Source organism: Saccostrea echinata, unplaced genomic scaffold (assembly GCF_033153115.1).
Source record: "Saccostrea echinata isolate AGI-Se365-2 ecotype Australia unplaced genomic scaffold, CSIRO_AGI_Sech_v1 ptg000033l, whole genome shotgun sequence".
Taxonomy (NCBI): domain Eukaryota; kingdom Metazoa; phylum Mollusca; class Bivalvia; order Ostreida; family Ostreidae; genus Saccostrea; species Saccostrea echinata.
This window is the reverse complement of record NW_026889782.1, coordinates 28,584,212-28,608,828: the sequence shown is the minus strand read 5'-3', so window position 1 is coordinate 28,608,828 and position 24,617 is coordinate 28,584,212. Positions and strand designations below refer to the sequence as shown.

Genomic DNA, 24,617 nt, shown 5'->3' with positions numbered 1-24,617 from the left:
ATACAATGACCTTGTCAGCAAATACAATTTATCATTGAGTCAAATGCTGACTGACGTTTTTCATACTAATTGTTAGGCAATTATTTATACACTGAATTGTCAACGGATTTTTCCGTTATTTCCCGATCATGACAAGGAGCACACGGCGGGTTTGACCGGTCGGCATGGGATGCTCACTCCTCCATGGCACCTGATCCCACCTCTGATGTTTAGAGGTCCGTGTTTGCTCCTATTTTGTATTGTTTAATGGACTTTTGAGCTTGAATACTGTTCGTTATCTCCATATATTTTATTCATAAGTGTCCATAACTTCTCTCCTGATGCTCACTTCTGTAGGACTCTCTATTTCATGACACAATCCCACGTAGACAGTCTCTGAGAGTCGAGGAATGTGATCTGTTACTATGCATTATAAAATAATTGAAATCTGAAAAATACTCAACTTAAATAAGCTATATTTTGTGTAAAAAATCAATATTATTAAGATAATCAGGATTTTTTCAAACTTGTGGTATTTTATTTCTTTGGAGGCAGTATTAATGTAGTTTTTATCAATACCATTATATTATAATACCATGTTGCCATTTACGCGGGTATGTTAAGGTTACACCCAGAAATATCCTACTTGCCTTTACAATATGACGTCATAGTAAGCTGTATGACGTGATCTTTACAAATAATGATTTCTTAATATCTATATTTAAAGTTTAATTTCAGGTCCAAGAAATGAATGGAATCATTCAAAAACATAATTTAAACTAAATCTTGTAGTTTTTGGGTGGTATGAATACCTAAGTATTTATCACGGGGGTTAAATACCAAACCCATGACGTCATAACTATTGATCAAATATTTGCCGAGTGAAAATGAAAAGTGACGAGAATTCATGTGAACAAATAGAGGAAATGGGAGTTTTAAAGCATATACCGTGGATTTTATGTATGATTCATAAGGAATTAAAGACTATGAATCAGGTACGCTGATATATTCTTATCATGTTTTCTTGTAATGAACACATGCAGTGCATTGAAATCCAGATCAGCCTTTCCTCTGTCGTTCTATAACAACAAAGATGCAAAAGTTCAACACTACGCCGCATACTGTGAAACATATTTTTTGTTTGTATCGAAAGCTTGTATTCTATAGTACTTGGAAAGTGCTGCTAGAATCGTGTGGTTAACATAAATTGATGACAATTCCTTGATCGTATGTGTAAAATGTAAAAATTTTGGTAAGGTTTCATGCGAAAATTTGGAATATTTTTTTTGTGTTTGGAGAGTAGGATTCTAGCAGCACTTTTCATGCTCCAGTGATGTTTTTACATAATTATTTTCACAAAAAGAAATAATTTATCCCCGGGGTAGTGTTGAACTTTTCATTTTTTCATTAAGGTAATTTTTCTATTTATAGACGTCACGTGATGATGTCGTAGTGGAGTGCTTTTTTTAGCCTAAGACTCAATGACGTCTATACAATGGATAATAATAGTAAAGGTTTTATCTATGGCTTTTCCGATTTATCAATGTTACATTTTACTAAAAAAGTCTAAATTCGCCGAAATATGATCTGTGTACTGCCTTAACGTACCTGCGTAATAAATTGGACATCTAATTTGATATTTCCAGACTCCAGATGAGAGAAAATACTTCCCATTGTAGGAGTCTTTTAAGGGAGGGTGAAAATAAGATTAAGAAGTCCGAGAAATCTTAAACAGTCCGTTATATAATTAAATTTAACATAGAAAACACAATTGTATAAATAACATACCTCTGTGTTCGGGGAATCACAATAAAAAAGGGAAGAGTGAAAATCCTATCATAGTGTTAAATGACTGGTGAAATCTTACTTATTTTAAATTCAATACCCATCCGTATTTTGTGTAAAATGAATTTACAGAATGGCATTTAAGGAATTTTTTTCTTGTCCGTTATATCTTTCCCCATTGTTAATTGAGTTGAACAAATGCGGGCAGAGTGTCGATGTTTCAAATCTTCATTAAGGTGTTTCGATTGTCGTATGATGTCATCAGCATCACGAGGAATATTCCGGAATATTTATGCCGTTATCGTTTTTAATATTAGTTAGCGGTAGTTGAAGTCCGGCTATGCATTCGCAGGTGAGTTAAAGCTCGGTATAGGCGTTTCTATGCAAAAAATCTAATTAAAATGCCTAAGTTCTATATCTATTATACAGAGAAAGTTAAAACATATTGGCTAATACATACTTGGTACCTACGACATGAGATAGCCAGTACACATTATGACGTCATATTATGACGTCATTGTTCTTTACTACACAAGATTATAATGGATATCAACAAAAATGCTTCGGCGCAAGGGCATGCTCTATTTTATTTAACTGAAGCAAGGTATATTTAGAAGCAAAATATTCTAAAGCTTGCTAGAATTGCTGCACAAATTTCAACAGCTCAATTGTATAATGTCTATTAGTAAAGTTTTAAGTTAAATAAAGATAAAAATGTACCTTCCGGTATAAGTTTCCTCAAATTCCGATCAAATGAGAAAATGCCTTGGATTTGTGCAGCAGTTTTATTAATCTATAGAATATTCTTCTAAGCATTATACAATTTTTATGTAAAAATAAATAGGGTAATCCCTTGCGCCAAAGCTGTTTTGTTGATGTGTTTTATTACCTCCAGTAGGTAAGATCAGTGAGGTCATAATATGACGTCATAATGTGTACTGGCTATAACATATCGTTGGTACTAAGTATGCATAAGAAAATAAATCAACACTTTCTCTGAATAATAAAAATATACCTCTTGTGCTTTTTTATTAGCTCATTTGCATAGGAACGCCTATACCTAGCCTTATCTCACATGTGTTTACAATGTCCGCCAAAAACGAACATCTGCTGCGTAAGAAAAACGGATAATTTACCAAGCTTGGCTTTATCGTGTATCGACAAATTATCGTGTTATTTTACACTGGCCATCTTACCTGCTGCTAGTTTTGTATTGGCATCCCATGCCAGCCCCCCCCCCCCCCTTTCTGTCCGATGACGGCTTCCTGTGGCAACGTCGTTTACTAGCTGACAGCTTTCACGCTTAATTTCCAAGATCTGGGAAAGTCCAAACTTTCGTTCATTTATGCAGTTATGTAAATGTAGGGGGGACTGGCAAAGCTGACAAGCCCTTAACCCATCTGCAAGAACGCTCAATTCCACAATACGTCTACCCACCCGCCAATCATAGCTTTTACCGTTGTCTATAGAGGGATATCCATCATCACACACGGTCACTTCTTCCTCTACACCAAAATAATCATGATCTAAGTGCACGAATTGTTCACATTCAGTGTGATCAATGTTATTCCGGTCACCTTCCAAATGAATCGGTGGTAAAGGTTCACCCCTGTTCTTGGCTAAGCGCGCTAACAAACCTTTTTTTAATCTTGGTGAGCAAATTGTTACATGTACTCACCCCCCATAGCATTTAATATTTATAAACAATAGCAATAAATATATAAGAGCAGTGTAGCTTATTTTGCAATACATCTGTAATGCAGGTTTTATGGGGGCTCAGAAAGCCTTGCCTCAAGGCTCTCTGCCACAGATTGCCCAAAAAAATGATGGTTTTGAATACGTATCTGAGGTAGAATGTGTTACTTGCAGCCATTTATGATTTGGTTTTTTTGATGTTATTTATCATCTTTATATTTGAAGAATTTCGGGCATTATTTTTGTTCAAAGTAATTTGAATATTGTTTTATGTCTGTTTAATTGCACCTTACTTTTGCTTTTTTTAAATATGGGACTCTACCAACTAATATTTATAACATTAATTCTTTCTAATATATGTATTAAATAATAATATAAACTTAAAATTTGTAACCAGTGATATGTCTTGGAACTTCAAGAGAAGAATTTACTTTTAACTTCCACAATTATTATAATTGTTTTCTCGTGTGTCTAATGTGCTGATATGTGTTTCAATGTTTAGTAATTAAGTACTTTGATTTGTAGCTAAATATCACCTGGTACATACACCATGAGACACATGAGACTCAAGGATGCTAAGCTGAAAAGAAAGCGCCTGAGAAATGCACAACCAAGTGTCAAAAGAAGAAGACTGCAACTAAAAGCTGAAAGGCAATCTAAGAATGCCTCACAGTCTGTTCTTGAAGGTACATGTACATTTATTTAGTATGTACATTTATTAAGTATTGACTAATTTTTAGTGATTTCGTCATCTTTGATATACGAGATATGTTGATACAATCTGAAAACAAAATGATTTATTTTTCAAGGAGATACATATAAGCCAAATATATGCTTAGAGGCTGAAGAAAACCTAGATATAGATGATATTCAACTGGATGCCCCTGTTGACCATCTGCATACACATCCATTGGTGTTCTTTGATTTGGAAATAGTCGGATTAGGTTTGTTCATATTTAAATTTCAGTACATGTATAATTTATAGGTGTTTGTTAATCATATAATACTTTTAAAATCCCTCTTGTAATCATTACATTGAGTATGCCAATATCATAAGATCACACATTTTGTTTCTTTCTATCGGAAGAACATCTGATATACTTCAAATTGCTGCAAAATGCAAAGAAAAGGAGTTCTCAGTGTATGCCTTGCCTACTCGCTCCATCAGCAAGGAAGCGTCTGAAGCAACCTCTTTGACCTTCGATGGAAACAACCTCTGCTACAAGGGAGAAGCAGTCACTGCATTTCCTCCATCTGAAACACTCACCAAGTTTCTTACATTTTTAGACGCGGGTATGTTAAGGCTATACCCAGAGATATCCTACTTGCCTTTACAATGTGACGTCATAGTAAGCGGTATAACGAGAACTTTAGAAATAATGATTTCTTTATATCTATATTTAAAGTTTATTTTCAGGTCCAAGAAATGAATGGAATCATTCAAAACATAATATAAACTAAATCTTGTCGTTTTTTGGGTGGTATAAATAGCTACTTATTTAGCACGGGGGTTAAATACCAAACCCATAACTATTGATCAAATATTTGCCGAGTGAAATTAAAGGTGACGAGAATTCATGTAAATGAAATGGGAGTTTTAAAGCATATACCGTGAATGTTGTGTGTGATTCATAAGGAATTAAAGATGAAGAATCAGGTATGCTGATATATTCTTATCATGTTTTATAATGAACACAGGCAGTGCTTTGAAATCCCGATCAGCCTTTCCTCTGTCGCTCTATGTCAACAAAGATGCAAAAGTTCAACACTACGCCGCATACTTTGAAACATAACTTTTGTCTGTATCGAAAGCTTGTATTCTATAGTATTTGGAATGTGCTGCTAGAATCGTGTGGTTAACATGAATTGATAGCAATTCCTTGATCGTATGTATAAAATGTAAAAATTTCGGAAAGGTTTCATGCGAAACTTTTGAAAAATTTTTTCTGTGTCGGGAGAGTAGGATTCTAGCAGCACTTTTCATAGCCCAGTGATGTTTTTACATAATTATTTTCACTAAAAGAAATGAATTATTTCTAGGGTAGTGTTGAACTTTTCACTTTTTCATTAAGGCAATTTTTCTATTTATAGACGTCACGTGATGACGTCGTAGTGGAGTGCTTCTTTTAGCCTAAGACTCAATGACGTCTATACAATGGATAATAATAGTAAATGTTTTATCTAAGGCTTTTCCGATTTATCAATGTTACATTTTACTAAAAAAGTCTAAATTCGCCGAAATATGATCTGGGTACTGCCTTAACATACCTGCGGAGTCTTTTGACCTTCCAGTGTTAGTGGGACACAACATTCAAAACTTTGACTTACCAATACTGCGACACCATTTGGGAAACTGTGATCTTCTTGAAAGATTTCGTAAGAATGTAACTGGATTTTTAGATACTCTAAAGATTTCCAAGAAATTATTGAAAGTTATCCAGCTTCCAAACTACAAGCAAGAGACATTGGTTCAGAATCTATTAGGAGAAGAATATGAGGCTCATAATGCGATGGCAGATGTGACAGCATTAGAAAAGTTATATTACTCTAAGTTGTGTCTGTCAGAAAGTACAGTGTCTGAAAATGCTTTTTATTTATCATATTACACATGTAAAGAGTCTTTAGAGCCATTGTTAAGAGGCAAAGTTGTGTCAGCTTTAATACTTCGAAAATTGGTTGTCTGTGGACTTTGTTTGACAAAACTAAGACAAATTCATGCTAGAGACCCAGAAAATGGGATTAGATATATATTTTCAGAACCATTGAAAGGAAATCCGAAGAGTGTAAGAATAACAAAATCCTCAAAGATTATTCAAAAGGTTGTGGATTATCTTAGTATGTAAGCATACATACATTGTATATTTATGTACGGTACATATGTCTATTGAACTGTCATGTACATGTAGAAAGTGGGGAGAAAATGTAGTCATAATTGGAATAGTATAAAGTTTGAACCATTATTGAAGACTGAAAGGTTTAATGGCTCTATATTGTTTTAACAAATAAAATAAAGTATTTGTATTGTTTTATGCAAAGATTTGCTGTAGATTTTGCATATTAATATAGTTTTTATGTGATATTTGATTTAACAGCAATCCTCGCTAATATGTTATAAATAGTGTACTTATGTAAACTGCCACAGAATTAAAAAAAGGTTTGCAACTTATAAATATTTTTCTTTATTTTAATTCTTAAGATATTATTCTTTAAATTTAAACAACAATTACATGTATTTAACCATGAAAACTCGAAGGGAGGAGAAACCTTAATGTTATGGTCGATCATCATAATTGACATTGCCGTTTTACGCCACTCACTAATATCATGGCCAATCAATTAATTAATATTCCACATTTACATTCTCCAAATTTGAACAACTTCTTTAAAAAGTTTTTTTTTAAAAATCAACCAAGGATATTTTTAATTTTACCTCAAAACAATCCCCATGGCTTCACTGCAAGGTTTTAATGTATCAGATTTTTCACTTACATTTTTCCAAACAATTATAATAATAAGACGAGGAAAGGTGTTTATGATATGGAGGAAATTACTTCTCATTGACCCTTACCACTGCAGTTATTTCTTTTTGTCGTGTGTTTATTATAATTGCAGGGAAAGACCCGTTGATACAGTTCTAAGATGTTCCTTTTTGAACTACGGAAGAATTCCATTGGCGCACATTTCACTCTCGTTCTTTGAAATAGCAAACTGTATTACTTATTCCTGTCGCCTCGAAAAATATATTTAAGACCAGGTATCTTGTTATACTCTTCGGAACTTTAAAACAGCCAAAAAGAAAGGTTCAAACCTTGTAATTCTCTTACTTTACTGATTAATGGAACGGAGCACATTCGTTCACATCACAAAGGATCTATAAAATTTAAATAAAAATTGTTGTCCATCTTTTCAGTTTTCCTTCTTCCCGTCTTTAGCATAAAAAGTGTTCTATGGGGTCCACAAGATTATGCTGCCGATTTGTTTCGTTCATCACTATCAGCATTAAAAAAATGAAATTTTTGCTAGGGCATTCATCATTTATTTTATTTTAAACTTGGACTCATCCAAGTGACCTTTCATTATAATTGTTATTTTTATTTCACAACTTCCTTCCCAAATAAGCCAAAACGATACTTAAGGATTTTAAATTCGGTAGATTTCGTAAATAATGTTTCTTGATATTTCGAAATTTTGGATAATATAATCCGTTGGCTGCATTATACTTAAAAACTTTAATACATTTATTTTTCGGTATTTTTTTTCTTTTTAAATCCGGCATTTATTAATAAAATTTTACTTTTTGCGTAAAAACATTTGGGCTGGGGACTTTCGATATTGAACTTTGAAAAAAAATATTCAAATAATAAGCTTTGCTTGGATCGTAAAGAAATTATTTTACATGTCATCTTGGGTACCTGTATTGTTTGTTAACCTTTGCTAAGAATCTTTTCAATATCTTCAATTTAACTTTGTGATCAGCAAGTTTGAGGTCGAACAAATAACACACTATAAACAAAAGAATAAGATTATCATGTTTGATATAATTGTCTTATAGACAGAAAAAAATTGTTTTAGATAGAGAGACTCACATACTAATAAAATATGAAAATAACAAACAGAATTCAATCTGGAAAGTCCAATGAAACGATACAAATTTGGAGCAGAATAAACACGGACTTAAAAATTCAGAGATGGGATCAAGTGCCATGGAGGAGTGAGAATCCCCTGCCGACCAGTCACACAAGCCGCGTGCTCCTAGACAGTTCAGTGTATAAGTAATGGCCTACTAATTAGTATGAAAAATATCAGTCATCAGTTGACTTAATGAGAGGTTCTATGTGCTGACAAGGTCACAGTATCGACCGTTAAACTTGCAAAATGATGACTGCAAACGAGACTATTGATATCCTTGTTCCATCAACTTGTTTGTCAATAATTTGCCTCGTTTTAGAAATTGTATATACGTAGAGGGTATCGAATACGTATAGCATGCTCTTGCGTTTCAAATCAACTGAGACATAAACCCCATATGCAGTTGATAATGAAAAATACATCGCTTGCAAACGGTGGTTTGATGTTAACAAAGGAGACTACTTTTTATAACATAATAATTCGTAGATAAATGACCAGAAAAATGAAGCTCCAAACCTTCAAGACTGAAAATGTCTTATTCCATAAAGAAGAAAAAATATATTTCTATCTTTTCTCGTCCACATTTTTTCTTAACTTTTTTTTTCAGTTTGACTGTCATTATCTTATGCCTTTTCCCATAATTTATATAAGGATTTCTACTTCTATCAAACGGACGTCACGTTATGATTATATCATTTAAGATTTTTCTATTCTTGTCTTCTTTTTTCCCTTTAGATTTTTTTTATCTTTATTCTTTTCTTCCGCCATTTTCAATCTCTTTTTCGGATACCATGTGTTGATATGTTCGGATAGCATATGGCGCGTAATAAGAAGATTCTTCTTTTTTAAGAACCAATATTAAGTGTATTACTTAATCAGTACTCAAGGGAGTACGATCTAAAGCGTTGGGGTTCCAAAGTGACAGAATTAATATCTTTCAAAACATATGTTTCATATCTATCCTTACATTCCAGATATTATAATCAAAATCATACATCATGCTATCAGAAGACAGAATGTGTCACCTTTATTTCTTCTTATCAATTTTATTGTTTATCAAAGTAGATTTTAGAAATATTCTTTAGTAAGATTGACATCTGAGATCTGCTTTGAAATAGCCGTTATCCTGGGCTTCAATGGACTATGCAACCATTCTGTATTATTCATACATATTCAGCGTGAAAATTATTTTTGAAATTTTCTGTTAGGGCGCTCAAAGTATACAGCATTTGAATAAAAAAAGTTACAATTTAATGTCACACTTTCTTTGACAGTTTTCTAAATAAGCGAGGGTGACATGCAAAGAATTTAATTTCGTTGAATTTCGACATCATTTTTCTTAAACGATCAGAATTTTGCAAAAATAATATTCGGAATAGATCTCAACATAGACTTAAAGTCTAACGTATAAATCCTTGGATGGAATAGTCCACGCTATGTTTGATTTTTTCCAAACAGATACCCCCCCCCCCCCCAAAAAAAATATTCAAATATAGCAAAAATAATATTCAGAATAGATCTTGGCAGGTATGAATCTTTTGAATAGATTATTTCACAATATGTTTGATTTTTTCTTTCCTAAGAAATTCAATATATTCTTGGTATTCTTTTTTTTGTTGAATAAAAAAACTATTGATTCATTTATGTGATGAACAAATTAAAAGAGGTGCAATTTTTTTATTCCATTAGATTAACCGATATTTTTTTTCTCTGTTCTTTTTTCAACTTTTTAGCCGATATTTCTTTTTATATCAAAATATTCGTTTAACTTTTTTTCTTCTTTCTCATATTTAAATGTCTTTCTTTCATCCATTGACGAACGTCAGAAAAAAGGTTTGAATGTATGATTTTTCTCATCTTTCATTCCTGCGTTAGATTAAACTTCTTTACATTTATTTTTTCTTCCTTTTTCCTATTTACATTTAGGAAGTCAGAGGTTGAACGTATTTTGTCTTCAAGCATATGTTGTAGGGATTTTCCTTATTTTTATTTTAATATATATCATTTAAGGCTAATTAAATAATAAATATTCTTAGCACCAATGGATGATTTATCATAGTTGATGAAAAAAGAATATCAGTAGTCTCGTTTAAAGTCAACGTTTCGTAAGTTCTGTGGTCCATACAATGACTTTGTCTGCAAATGCAATCTTCTATTACGTCAAATGCTTACTGACTTTTTTCATACTAATTATTAGGCCATTATATACAAACTGATTTGTCTACGGATTTTCCCGTTATTTCCCGATCATGACAAGGGGCACACGGCGGGTGTGACTGGTCGGCAGTGGATGCCCACTCCTCCATGGCACCTGATCCCACTTCTGATGTCTTGGAGGTCCATGTTTGCTCTGCTCCTATTTTGTAATGTTTAATGGACTTTTCAGCCCGAATACTGTTAGTTATCTCCACATATTTTAAAGTACAATTTTTTGAAATATATATACAGTCAGATAAAATATCATTTAAGATTATATTTCTACCATGCATCATTTTACAGCTTATTTTAGCATCAAAAAAAGTGTTAATGTAGGAATTTATTTAAGCAAGAGAACGTTTCTATCTATTTCATAATTTAAGTAAGTTTATCATTGCTACGTTAAACCAGTCATTTACAAGTAATCCGAATTGTAAATTCATGTAACATAAGATTTATGCAAAGAATTCAAATTACTTTTTATGCTTTTTTTTTTAATTATTTAATACAAACAAACATTGATATAAATAGCATATTGAGAACAAGTTCCACTAGTATAGGAAAAGATTATCATTGAAGCGACAAGTTTTAAAAATCTTAATTGGTCTTCAAATTGCAGTTTCTACTTGATTGACTTAGGTATTTTTCCATTTAATCAGAAATTTACGTTTTTTGAAGAGACACCCTTGCTCAACATAACTATATAATAGGTTTGTTTTCTTTGAACACAGGAGCAGAGAAGAAGATGTTCATAGAATAATGCATTTCACTGTATAATAAATAGACCCCATCCCTTCTTCCTTCAGAATCGTTTTCTCCAATATAAAAAAATGTGAACTGTTATGAATGGGTGAAATTCAATAATACATATACATGTATTAAAATTAAGGTGTATTAGAATTTTGAAACTTCAATTCGGTAAAATTACTGAAACTTGAGAAAGTAGACGTGAGTTTTTCACTGTTGTCAGTGACTTGTTGCCAATATATTCAGCTGAATATTATTTCGTTGCAGGTCAATGTAAAGCGCACATTTACATGGATTTAGGTGTGAAATCTTTGCATACAGAAATAATTGAAAAGTTGTAACGTTTGCAGATATGCTTGATTTCACAACTTTAAAAAAACATTTAGAATTTTTTTCATAAAGAAAAAAACCAAAGGTCTCCAACATTTATTTCGTATTTCAAAGACACCTTACAAAGCAAGGTGCTTGCCTTCGTTACAACGAATCAAGAGGGGTCCGTTCATGTTTCATGGAATATTTCCCATCTTTTTGTGCGCTTTATTGTAGATCTTTAACAAATCTAAAAATCCAAGCCCCCCCCCCCTCCCCCCACTGGATTGACTACGTCAAAGCCCTCTGTGAAGACTAGTAAATTTCAGAACGTTCAGAATTTCACGAACATACGCATAACTCTTTCTATCTTTATTCAAACTCTATTCAGTTTTATAAACAAACATCATCAGGGTTAACCCCCTCATCTACAACGTGCACCCACTTAGAAATATATGTATGTGCAAATGATATAGGTAATGTATGACTCCGAGCAAATTTACGCCATGGTGATTCTGCACGAAATATTTGCAAAAAAATATATTTGGAAATGCTCGCGCTTTTGTGACTGCTAATGTACAATTTATCTATATATTTGTCGGAATTTTTTCCTAAAAACAGATTTTAAAAAATCTGATTGTTTTGCTTAACTGCTCTCAACTAAAGCAGATTTACATATTTATTTTTCACAACCAAAGGCTATAAAACAATATTTGATTTTACGTGTAAAATTTCGGACCATACTTTAAAGGCAACATTAAAAGTAAATCGTAAAACTTATTCCATACATTTACATTTTAATGTATATTTTAGTTATGGCTGTCATATATTTAAAGTTTTGAGTGCTTTATAATACCTCTACTGTTATTACTCGATATAAAATAAATACATAAATACATAAAACACGCTATTTCGCTCAGAAAGCATTACTTCCCCCAACTTAGCACTACTTCCTGTAATATCAGTGCTACCCTCTGGGACTACTCCTTCATTAATATTCATTAATATTTTTAACTAATCAAATTTCGGGTCTGTGGCGTATTGTTATTAGCAAAATTAACTTTGACTTCAAAACAATTCAATGTGCGATGTCGAAATCATATAGGAATTATAGCAAAATGACAAGCTCGATAATTGATTAAATTATCTGTGAGATAGTTTTAATTTTTAAACCTGTAATTATTTTCCTCGGTATTGATACAATATCGATATCTTGAATTTTAGATACATGTATTTATGCTTTTTGAATGCCTCTATGTTGTCTAAAATGTCTGAGTATCTCCTTTGATTGTTTTGGTATTGTAAACAGCAATGGATTTGATACTCGAGCTATAGCAATTTTATGGTTCCCCTCGGCAGGAAACTATTTCCTTCGGTGGCTTCGCAGCCTCGGGAAATAGTTCCTTCCCTCGTGGAACCATAAATTTTCTATTTATTTCCCTCATACCCATTCGATATCTGTATAACATTTTTTCGAAAGTCACACTTGTAAGACTACATGTATTGAGGAACGTATTTCAAGACTCGTAGAATAAAAGATGTATACTGAGGTATCACAAAAAACATTGTGCTATTTGCCTGTACATTGTATATAGAATAAATGGAAGTGTGGGATATTTTAGTACTCTTGTTCAATACCAATGCTGACGGGCACTATGCACGTACATGAACAAACGGCATAAGTACAAGCAGCGTCTTTCAGTACAACTTACGCGTTGTTATGCCACCGGATCGAAAGATCCCGGGGGTATATTGTTTTTGTCCTGTCTGTCTGTTTGTCTGTTTGTCTGTTCGTCTGTTTGTCTGTTGACAACTTTAACCTTGCACATAACTTTTGATTGGTGGAAGCTATGACATTCATATTTCACATGTGTATTCCTTGTGACAAGATCTTTCTTTGGGAACCATCATATTTGACCTTTTTACCTTGACCTTGGAGTTTGATCCACTTTTGCAAAATTTTATGAGACTTTAACCTTGGCCATAACTTCTGAACAGTTGATGCTTGGGGTTTCAAACTTCAAATGTGTATTTTTTGTGACAAGGCCTTCCATTGGATACCAACAACTTTGATCTTTTGACCTTGACCTTGGAGTTTGACCTACTTTTGAAAAACATTAACCTTGGCCATAACCTTTGAACAGTTGGTGCTTGGGGTTTCAAACTTCACATGTGTATTCCTTGTCACAAGACCTTCCTCTGGATATCAACCTCTTTGACCCTTTGACCTGGACCTAGGAGTTTGACCTACTTGTGGAAAACCTTAACCTTGGCCATAACTTTTGAACGGTTAGAGCTAGGGCTTTCATACTTCACATGTGTAATACTTGTGACAAGATCTTCGTTTGGATACCAACCACTTTGACTTTTTGACTGTGACCTAGGAGTTTGACGTACGTTTGAAAAACTTTAACCTTGGCCATAACTTTTGAATGGTTGATGCTAGGGCTTTCATACTTCACATATGTAATCCTTGTGACATCACCTTTCTTTGGATTCCAACCACTTTGACCCTTTGACCTTGACATAGGAGTTTGACCTACTTTTGAAAAACTTTAACCTTGGCCATAACTTTTGAATGGTTGGTGCTAGGGCTTTCATACTTCACATATGTAATCCTTGTGACAAGACCTTCCTTTGGATACCAACAACTTTGACCTTGACCTTGATGTTTTACTTACTTTTAAAAAACTTAACCTTCGCCATAACTTTTGAACAGTTGCAGCTAAGGCTTTCAAATTAAACATTTTTTATCTTTTGGCCTGGATTTTGACTTGCATTTGAAAAACTTTAACCTTTGCCATAAGCTGCCATACGGGGGCATCAGTATTTCACAAACACATCTTCTTTTCAAAATATTTTTCATTCATGTTTATTATTAAATGTATACTTGTATGTTGTTTACTATGACCAATGTGATGGACCTTAAGATAAAAAAAAATAATAGCATTATTTTGCGTCAATTGTGCGTCATTAACATCGATATGAAGTAAATTACGTCGGTTAAATATCATTTTCCGTATTCAATTTTTCCAAAATTCATATTGAACACAGGTGACAACCAACACTGTTTTATCTGTGTGAATGAGATGTACCAATGAACATAAATGTGGAATAGAAAAGTGGTTGTTGCATGTGAAATGGCTTAATTTTAGGAAAGATTATTTATTTTACAAAATCTTTAAGGATTGAAATCAAACATTCCATGTTTAGCTGGTATAAGTGACGTCATTGTTGTATCTGTGGAATTTAGTTCGCATCTTACTAAATTTAATGCTCAACATCAATAAACGAAAGAAAAAAAAATTAAAAATCGTAAATTTTGCGGCCAATAACAGCTAATACGTATCTTGTTCTTTTAAGCACACTCCTTTAGAATAGGTCATCGACTGCTGTATATTGTTCTTCAGATGTAATAAGGGAGGGTGGTAGATGGAAATCTCAAGTGTACACGCCGTACATTTGCTGTCAAACTGTTAAGATTTTAAAACCTTTTTTTTATTTTGCAAGTCATTAAAAACAGCATTATTTTTGTGGTATATAATTTGATTATGTTTAGGGGTGAAATGCAATTAGTATTTGTTAACAGTATAATGAGAAAGTAAAAACAAGGGGTTAATCCCCTAGCATTGGGATAAGTTGAATGAAAATATATATGAAATAACGAACAGTAATCAATCTCTAAATTCCATTGAAAGAATACAAATTGGAGCAGAGCAAACACGGCCCTATAAAAATATCAGAAGTGGGATCAGGTGCAATGAAGGAGTAAGCATCCCCTGCCAACCGATCATACTCGCCGTGTGCTCCTTGTAATGATCGGGCAAATGGAAAATCGTAGTTCATACATGAAAGAAAAGAATGAAATGTAAGCCTTAGGATATTACTTCCTAAATTCCAAAGTCATACAGCAAATACAAAGACGACATATACATTGATGTTACTTTCTTATCTTTATTATATGTGTAACTATAAATTTAAGCCAAGGATAATCATAATTTGGTCATAAGAAACTTATTCTTAATGGTAAGATTTAAAGCATTCTTTCACTTTAAAATGATAGAAATTAAGATACAAGTATTAACAGTTATACATCATATACTTAACACTAGATGATTAATACGTTTATATCACAATTTTTCATTTGTATTATCGTATAGAAAATTTTGTTCCAAACATAGCTTGTATGCTACAATCCAAGATTAATTATATCATTACATATTAAAAATAAATGACAGATCAGTTACATATTGATATGGTAATGAAAAGCTATAATATAAAATAACTATAATTATATTATAGATTATAAATTAATCTATAATATAATTAGGTGTTTAAGCTACATCAGAAACATAGGCTTACATCAATAACTTTACATAAACAGCATCTTCACGGAATAAAATAGGATCAATCACATCATTATAATTAAATCAATAACATCACTGTAGTAATCAGATTAATCATTTTAATAGATCAATTTGCACATATATTGTATATTGAATATCAATTTTCTTAATAAGGTTTCATCAAATGATACACTCCTTTATTACTTTTTCAACCGTAAAAAACTGTAAATATATTCATTTCATAAAAGTGATAATTTTGAAGCTGATATTTTTCACATTGAAAAAAAAAATATCAGAAGTGCAGCAGTACTCTCATGCAATTTCCCTTCACTACCAAAAGTAAATATAGTAAAACATGCCTAATCCAGATGATGTGTATTCCAAAATCTTGTCTAATACGATGCAATATTTAATTTTATTTCAGTGAATATAATTGTTGGAATGTTGTTTAGTCCGATCAATTTGGAACTAGAGGAGTCCAGATAGACAATATTCAATTTATATGGTACAGAACTACCCGCCTGCCAATAGTTCTTCAGTGCTTGTAATTGTTGTGAAAAAAAAAAAATCTGACGTACATGTAAAATAGAATTTTCTAAATCAGACATAAAAACAACATTTAACACACTTAGTGAGGTTTTATCATCATAACAGTCTCTTTTTTCTCTCTACCTTCCATAAGAAGCGGATACCATGGATAAAACCAGTCTTCCGGGGACCAGGGACCGTTAAGGAAGGCCTGATGACAGGCGTTATACCACCAGCCTCCTCTTACTTTACTGTCAGCAGCACAGTTAACTTCACTCCACCTGTCGTTGTCCTTGTCTGGTGTACTAAAGTACATTCCAGACAGATCTGTGTCAGACCTCCCTGTGTTTAACATACTGTCTCCTGTACAATAATCAAGAATAAATATATCACACGGTCATGTATATCAAATCAAATATATCACACGGTCATGTATATCAAATCAAATATATCACACGGTCATCTACAGTAATCAAGAATAAATATATCACACGGTCATGTATATCAATCAAGGATAAATATATCACAGGGTCATGAATATCAAATCAGATCATTTCTATTTACAAAGTTTAAAGCTGAAGAAAATCACATACTATGTTTATATTATACACCCTTTTAATTTACTCGTATTAATCATTGTCAGCATAACAAACACATGTATCCAAATAAAATAGAATTACTTCAATTGTAAATGATATAATATTATCAAATGTTTTCCAATTGTTGTTGTTTGCATTTCTTAAAGTTATTATACTGGAATCAATACAATTTGTCCACTTTGCTATCACTTTAATAATTATAAATACTTCAAAATTACGTAAATAACAGGCACATATTCGAATGTTGTGTTGCTTTTGGTACAACTATTGTGTATTTGTAAAATAAGCACACACAGTTCATGTACATCTAGTCATGGTAAGACAGGCTATATCAAATGTACAGAGAGATAATTTCAAAACTTCCTTTATACTAGACATACTCTATGTTTGATGTGCTTAGTGCTAAACATACATGTATTGTCACTTTAAGAGTGTACTAAGTATTTAAGAAAGCCTACTGGGGATTATTTGTGTGAAAACTTCAACAGAGAATCTCTATAATTTTATACCATATGTACCTTACATTGATTTCAATATACATTCCAAGTTAAGAGAAAATCTACTGCATGGGTATTTTGAATGCGGAACGGTTCGCCCCGAAAGACCATTCGCGCTGAGACGTTTCGCTCCAAGACGAATCGCGCCAGATGTTATGATTTCCTTAAATTAAATCGTAATTATCCCTTGTAATTAATTACTACTAACAATGAAGGCTTGTAAGTAGTAATTATTACCTTTCTAGTGACTTTGTATTATTTTTAATTTTTTAATGACTATTCCGTATTATTTTATTGTATATTATTGTCTATGTTGAATAAAGTATTACATGCCACACAAAGCATTGTAATATTTTGTTTAATGGGTTTACTAATCTGAGATACCGGTACATGTCTGTTTTGAGCAAGCGATATTTTATAGTGACATATACACTTACATTTTATTTAAAGGAGATGGGCGAACATAGCGTGCAGAAAGCCTATAGCTTCAGAAATATAAAAATCATGTTCAGTTTGTGAATCTAATATTTAGAGTAAAGTTCTCATTATTGAAATTTATGAAATTGTGATAAACAAAACTTTTCTGAGGAAAATTTTCTCGGCAAAATTTATTCTTTTATAAAAAAAAAAAAATTAATGTGGTGTTCGTGGGGTTCGAACCCTAGCAAAAAAAATGCTGAGTATCATTTTCTTTCGAGACTAGCACGCTAACCACTAGACTACACAAGTCCTGATGAACAGCGGCATTTAAATCATGTTTGTGATATGACCCTTGACTTAATGGACTTCAAGTATTTCTCGAAAAGATGCGAATGTTATGTCATATAAGTATATTTTTAAGGAATAGTGGGTCATTGCTCCATATTTTTGGTAACCAAAAAATGTATATTTTTATGCAAACTTTGAGGATTAACTTTCAAAAAGGTGGAGCGAAGACCCACTCATATCGAAAAATAGTGTTACAGTATGAGAAAATGACTCTTTTTGCCCGCTTTAGTGTGTGTTTAATATTTCAAAGGCAAATAATTTCAATCTTTGAGGGATTTTTGCAAATTGCAAAGATTTTACATAAAGTATATTTTAATGTTAGACGAAATATCAAGGAAAATTTTGATATAATTGAAATTTAATTTTTCATTTTCATGTTTGTCACACTATAGGCTTATCGCTCGTCATGTTCACCCATCTCCTTAACAAAATGAAACAACCGACCCGACCATACATATATGTTACGCACAACGTTTTTCATTATTAAAAACAGCAGTTGGGGGTTTTTCAAAGATAAAAGTACTTTCTAAATTGGACATAAACAACTTAGAAAGTATTGAAACATATTTTCAGGCCTTTTACGACATTTTTCCATTTTTTCGGGGGGGGGGGGGGACAACATAAATATAATTTACACAAAGTCTACATAAACTAATAAACAGACTATTTGAATTGTTATTTTATTAATTTTTTTCCTTCTTCTATCGAAATCATGTAAATAGACGCATATGTTAATAGTACAGTAAATGTAAAATGAACCAGAGAAAACAGTTTTATTTCTATTTAGGACTTATATCCCTCGTTGATTTTGTAATGCCATAAATGCCTGCGTGATTCATACTTAATTAATACCCGTCTCAAATTTTAAATATTTACTTCAATGGAGAGAAAGTCTCCAAATTTGTTTTAACACCTTAGAAAACTTAATTAGTCACTTAATTACGATTGCTGAATAAAGAAAACTATATCTGCATGTGGATAATTATTAACTTGAATAATCCGTAAGGAAAAAAAATAAGCTTTCATAATTTTTAATTATAATATTGTTTTTAGATAAAGTCAATATAAACTTTATATATAAAAAGATATAAGCATCGATAATATTTATAGATAATCTTCTATTAGATTATTATTACGCGAAACGTCTTAGTATATGAAAGGTCTTTTGGGGTGAATGGTCTCGGCGCGAATCGTCAATTAGGGCGAAACGTCTTTACCGGTATTTTAAGGGACCGTTTCAAAATACAGGTACATTTATTATAGGATTATCTTGGAATATGCTAATTTTTCGCCCTTCTTAGCAAAGTTATAAAAATTCTTCAAAAGACGTTTTGCTTCAGTTGTGATATTTGATAAGTAATACTATTTTGTACATTATATTCAAGAAACACAAAATTCTACCGTCTTTTTTTTTTCAGAGGGAGCATTTCAAAATGTCAAAATAAACAAATTTTACTAAGGATTATGAAACAAATACAAAATAATTCTCAAATTCTCAAATTCTTATGTTTTGAAATTTGAAAAGCATATGTTTTGTACTTTTTTCTTTCATAACATTTTTCAAAGATCCACTTTGAAAGAAAATTTATCATAACGTCACAAACTCACTATTATTACGTCCATTCAACTATCAGTTTGAATATCGATTAAAAAATCAGTTATTTAAAAATGTAATTAGATTTTTTAACCTATGGCTTCTTAATTTTATTTTACAAATTATGTCAATATAGTTGCCTTACAAGATTAAATACGCTTGATTTACTATGCCACGCTATATAATGCGCAATGAAAACCTCAATCGCCCCCTTAAGACAAAATAAGTTAACATATTTATCAATAATAAATGAATTAAAAGTAAACCAAAAAAAAAGTGGGGGTTTTTTCTTGAAAAGAAATATTGTTAATAATCATTTATATGGAGCATGTAAATACAGCATTGATCTTTATTCTATCAAAAGATATTACGTGTTGCCCTACTAGTTAAAAATTCTTCACAAAATTTTAAATGTACTGAAAAGAAATTAAGACATGTACCTGCATTCTAAGATCAATTAAAAGAAACTTTCAAAAACCTGAAAGGGACTGGGGCACAGATTTAAAGCCCATATGTCCTATTATCCTAAATAATATCATGAAGCAGGGTTCTCCATGGGCCGTTTAACGTGGCGGCCCCGCAACAGTTAAATTCCTTAGCGCCACAGTTAAAAAATCAGCGCCATAGTTCTGCCACAGTTAAAATATTAGCGCCACAGTAAGATCGTCGTCATCAGTAAGATAAATATATAAATTTAAAAACCAAATGAACCTCCAAATTATGTACCGTTTTTTAGTTTTTAATGCTAAACCGTTAATTTACTCTAATTAGGGTCCATTGTTTGACTTGCATAAGCAATTATCTTCTAGTTCTCGCTGGACGCTTGAATGAAAAAGGACAATCCATATTTTTCACACCTCAACTCTAATTGCAAATGAAATTTTTAATATTAATTAATTCTTTAATATTTCTACAGATAACCACGTCTCTAGAATTGCATTGGCACTGCGAGTCAAAAACATCGTACGTGTATCCTAGTCATGTATTTTTTTAATGTTGAAAAATTAACGTTAGATCAACCAAAATATTATTTTATGAATAAAATAATTAAGTATTTTTTTAATTCACAAGTTTTAAGATATTTCAGTCTTCAGACTGATAATTGCAAATATATATAGATGTTAGCGTAATGTCTAACTCACCAGAATTTCCTCTGTCCTTTAATGAACATTCTAATTTACTTTTTGTAAACAATTTTTTTTAAATAGGGTTTTATGTTTGAGGGTCTTTTTCACAGTATGCATATATTTTGGAAACATCCTTATTTTTGTTTTACACTATGTTTAATCGATATCGATTAATTGCTTTTATTAATAAATTTATAAATCAATTTGCCAAATAATAAATGTCTTTTGTGTATTAAACTATTGATGCATTGGGGTTGTGTGTTTTTTAATTTATTTCGTTGTTCCTACGCGAATTCGGTCGCGAAATGACCGCGAATATTAGCACTTCGCGTAAGTCTTCCGCCACAGTCAAATTTGAAATGATGGAGAACCCTGTGACGTATATGTTGTTAGAGCATTTCATACAAAAAATATTTAAAACGCGTTTAGAAACTTTTTTTAAATCTGTAAATTATGAAAGCTGCAAATTTTGGGACGCGGTTTATTGATACATATCCTTGAATTTTTACCAAGTAAACTTGATCAATAATACATCAGAAAGTAGAAACTTTTTGTGTGTTTATGAAATATTTGAAAACTTTAATCCAGAAAGATAAGAATAGACTTGCTAGAAAGCAAAACAAACTCATCAGTATTGTCGGTCCGTGCTCAGTGATGTGTCCAGACTTAACAAATTGAACACATCCGGTAAAACATAAACACCAACAATAACAGAACTCGTGCCCTGTTGACAAACACAGGTGTATGCCGGAATGTTGAGAAGAATATCGTTGTCATTGAATTCATAAAATATTCGTGTAAGTTCAAATCATTAAACTGAAGTCAGTATTTTTAATAAAATACTCATATAAAATTGTAAACAGTGAAACTGTGTCCAGGCCCCTTTAAAGCAGAGATATAATCAGTCAGATAAGACTATCGTCACCTATTTATTCATAATAGTATTCATCTTTTATCATGTACTACGATAGTTATTACCAAGAATTTTTTATCACCTTTTATAACTTTAAGCAGGTTGAATTTTACATCTTCCACTCAGAAACTTAATCCACCTAACTAGTCTGTAACCAGCTGGTTGAATAAACCGACATCTCACCTAATGTTCCAGTGGTCGGTCCTTTAAGGTAAAGTCTGTATTTGTCTGCCTCGTCGGTAATGGAGAATTGACCGTATTGTTGGTACAGAGTTTTTCCATTTGTCAGAGTTAAGGACACATAAAGAGACGGTTTGTGTTTGGTTAACAGATGAATGACGTCATTTCCTAAAAATAATAGATATTGATTAAGTAATATTTAAACAGGAAAAATAAATATCTTATTTTTTTTAAAGACGGCTATAAACGCGTACATTTAATATATTTAAAAAAGAACAAAATATCCTTGCAAATCGAAACGACCAAAGTGTCTAACGTCATTGAATTTCTTACAGATTCAAACTAAGGATACAATTTTCTTTTAAAACAAAAAAAATGTATATACCTATATACCTTACCAATAAGATAAATTAACAGAACCAAATCCCTCCTTGTACTCATTCCAAGTTCTGTTGAAACTGGTTGATCCGTCAACACGCCTCTGTATTACCTATGGGATTGATGAAGAATTGTCTTTGATATTAGTTTAACAAATCTTGATTTCTTTTTTCAGGTATAATTCCATGCACTAATAGATTGAATAATTATGAAACTGACCGTCCAACCTCCGCCCTTGGTATTCATATCACACTGGACATTAACTGACCATTGATTGTTAGAGGGATGAATAGTATAAACATTAGACAAAGTATGACCATCAGCAAACAATGCTTTACAATTCAGTGGACGTTTATTCCCTAAAATCATAAAAGAAAATGACTTAATGAGAACAAACTGAAACGAATAAACATATATACATGAATACATATCATTATTCACTCCTTTTTTATTAGAGTTCCTTATGTACAGGTTTTACTGTAATTGAAATGAGTCAAAATACCTTCAGATTCCGGACTGTAGTATCTCCATCCTACTTGAACTTCTGTTAAATTACCTGACGGACATCCCGAGTAAACTCTACATTTCTTTGTGTGCAAATTGACGCCAAAATACGTACACTCCTGACCACACATTGCTGCACACATGGTTATTGAATGAGCGCCATATTCTGCCAAAAGATTTTCATGGAATAAAATGCCGTCCATATTTAGTTGAGCGGTATACTGCTTCGACGCAGATGTGGAAAGTCCAAATGAAACAACAAACAAGGCCCAAAACATTTCCCTGTAATTGTAGCTATACATCATTATTATTTCTCCACTTTTTGAATGGTGATAGTCGATATCAATTTTATACTATTTAAGTTATTTTTTGAGCGAATTCTTTATCAATCTCTAATCGGATTGGATATATATGTTAAATGATAATCGAAAAGAAGGCGGGTCTAATTAATTAAACAACCTAGATCACATGTGTGATTTTATTTTGTAAAGCATTTTTCGTTCATAACATTGATTTTACAGTCTGAAAACACCTCACATGCTATTACATGTATTTTGAAATATTGACTAAAAATTACCTGCATAGTAGAAACTCCTTAATTGTAATGATCAAGAAACAAAGTTATAGATGTAATCCATGTATAAATAGAAATTAATGAATAAATAACTTGTGAACAGTATTGTAAATACCTTGAAAAACGAAGTGGTCCGATATTTTTTGCTGAAGAGGTTTATTTGTGCGAAGAGAGAGAGAGAGAAAGAGAGAGAGAGAGAGCTTACCAAGGTACGCAATCTATAATAAAAATCGAACCCAATTAGTGAAATATTCTCAATGGAACTCTTTCTTATTTGGAGATAGAAAAAATAAAGTAAAAACTACGTTGCGTCTGTCCTTAAACTAAGTAACTGGAAATCGGAAAACATTTTTAAAACACCCCCACCTTTATAGGTATGCTTATTAATGTCATTTAACTACTTCATACCCAAGCTGTTGTAGTTTCTATGGGAAATATTTACATTTTAAAAAACAGCAAATTTAAAGTTTTATTTAAGCGCAAATTTTAAATGAAATTTCAACAAAAAGAAAATTGTAGTTTATCAATCTTATGTGTTTTATTTTACATAAAGTAAAATTACGGATGCACAGGTTCAAAATATGATTACGATTTGAAGTCTGATTTCAATTTATAAAATTGTCTGCCCTCCTAAAAAAGGCAAGAGAAAGATTTATGGTGACAATGATAAAACTTTTACAGCTGATGTTTAACTTGCTTTAACTTCTTACCAGCATAGTCTAAAAATGGCCACAACCCCCCAGCCTCTTTAAAAGCGGGGGTCATTACAGTTTCTTAAGTCTCCGTACGATAATGAGGACGTCCCCTTTTATACTGATTTTATACGCATGTTTGTCTATTTTTCTCCTTTTAACAATAGTTGCATATTTGCATTAGTAATGCTGTGAAAGGAAATTAGTAGACAAACATGCACTCATGGTTTAAAAGAGAAAATAAACTGCTTCTTCTTACATTTGCTCTCTCTGTTGTAACCATGGGCTGTGACATGTTGAATATTATAATTTACCAAGTAATTTCTTAACTCATGTAACTTTGTGAATAATAAATTCCGTCACGTGACTTGAAAGGTAGCATGTTTTGTTCTAACCACGGACACTGTGCTCGAATACGTTGAATTGCCAGACATGGATTTAAAATATTCTTTTCCTACATGGATGGGCGCATATTTTTATATACATATTGTTATTTATCTAGCCTAATTTTAGACCCATTTTTACAATGTAACCTCCACCTCTCATGCTGTCATATCTAATGTTCAACTAAAAGCAG

The 24,617-nt window shown here is 32.1% G+C and overlaps 3 protein-coding genes across 3 annotated transcripts; 1 reads left to right on the top strand and 2 right to left on the bottom strand.

Moving 5' to 3' along the window:
• The first annotated feature begins 3,997 nt into the window (after nucleotides 1-3,997).
• LOC133198372 (uncharacterized) lies at nucleotides 3,998-16,172 on the top strand. Its single transcript, XM_061334469.1, has 5 exons — nucleotides 3,998-4,145; nucleotides 4,269-4,407; nucleotides 4,547-4,752; nucleotides 5,860-6,027; nucleotides 16,111-16,172. Exons 1-5 carry the CDS (start codon nucleotides 4,010-4,012, stop codon nucleotides 16,170-16,172), a joined length of 711 nt encoding a protein of 236 aa, XP_061190453.1. The 5' UTR covers nucleotides 3,998-4,009.
• A 142-nt stretch (nucleotides 16,173-16,314) lies between these two features.
• Nucleotides 16,315-22,213, bottom strand: LOC133198371 (fibroleukin-like). The gene is made up of 3 exons (XM_061334468.1): nucleotides 22,141-22,213; nucleotides 21,896-22,060; nucleotides 16,315-16,577 (listed from the first exon to the last, which is right to left on the bottom strand). Exons 1-3 carry the CDS (start codon nucleotides 22,211-22,213, stop codon nucleotides 16,315-16,317), a joined length of 501 nt encoding a protein of 166 aa, XP_061190452.1.
• LOC133198827 (microfibril-associated glycoprotein 4-like) lies at nucleotides 21,968-22,930 on the bottom strand. Its single transcript, XM_061334795.1, has 4 exons — nucleotides 22,773-22,930; nucleotides 22,490-22,629; nucleotides 22,286-22,382; nucleotides 21,968-22,060 (listed from the first exon to the last, which is right to left on the bottom strand). Exons 1-3 carry the CDS (start codon nucleotides 22,915-22,917, stop codon nucleotides 22,287-22,289), a joined length of 381 nt encoding a protein of 126 aa, XP_061190779.1. The 5' UTR covers nucleotides 22,918-22,930; the 3' UTR covers nucleotides 21,968-22,060; nucleotide 22,286.
• Between the last annotated feature and the right edge of the window lie 1,687 nt (nucleotides 22,931-24,617).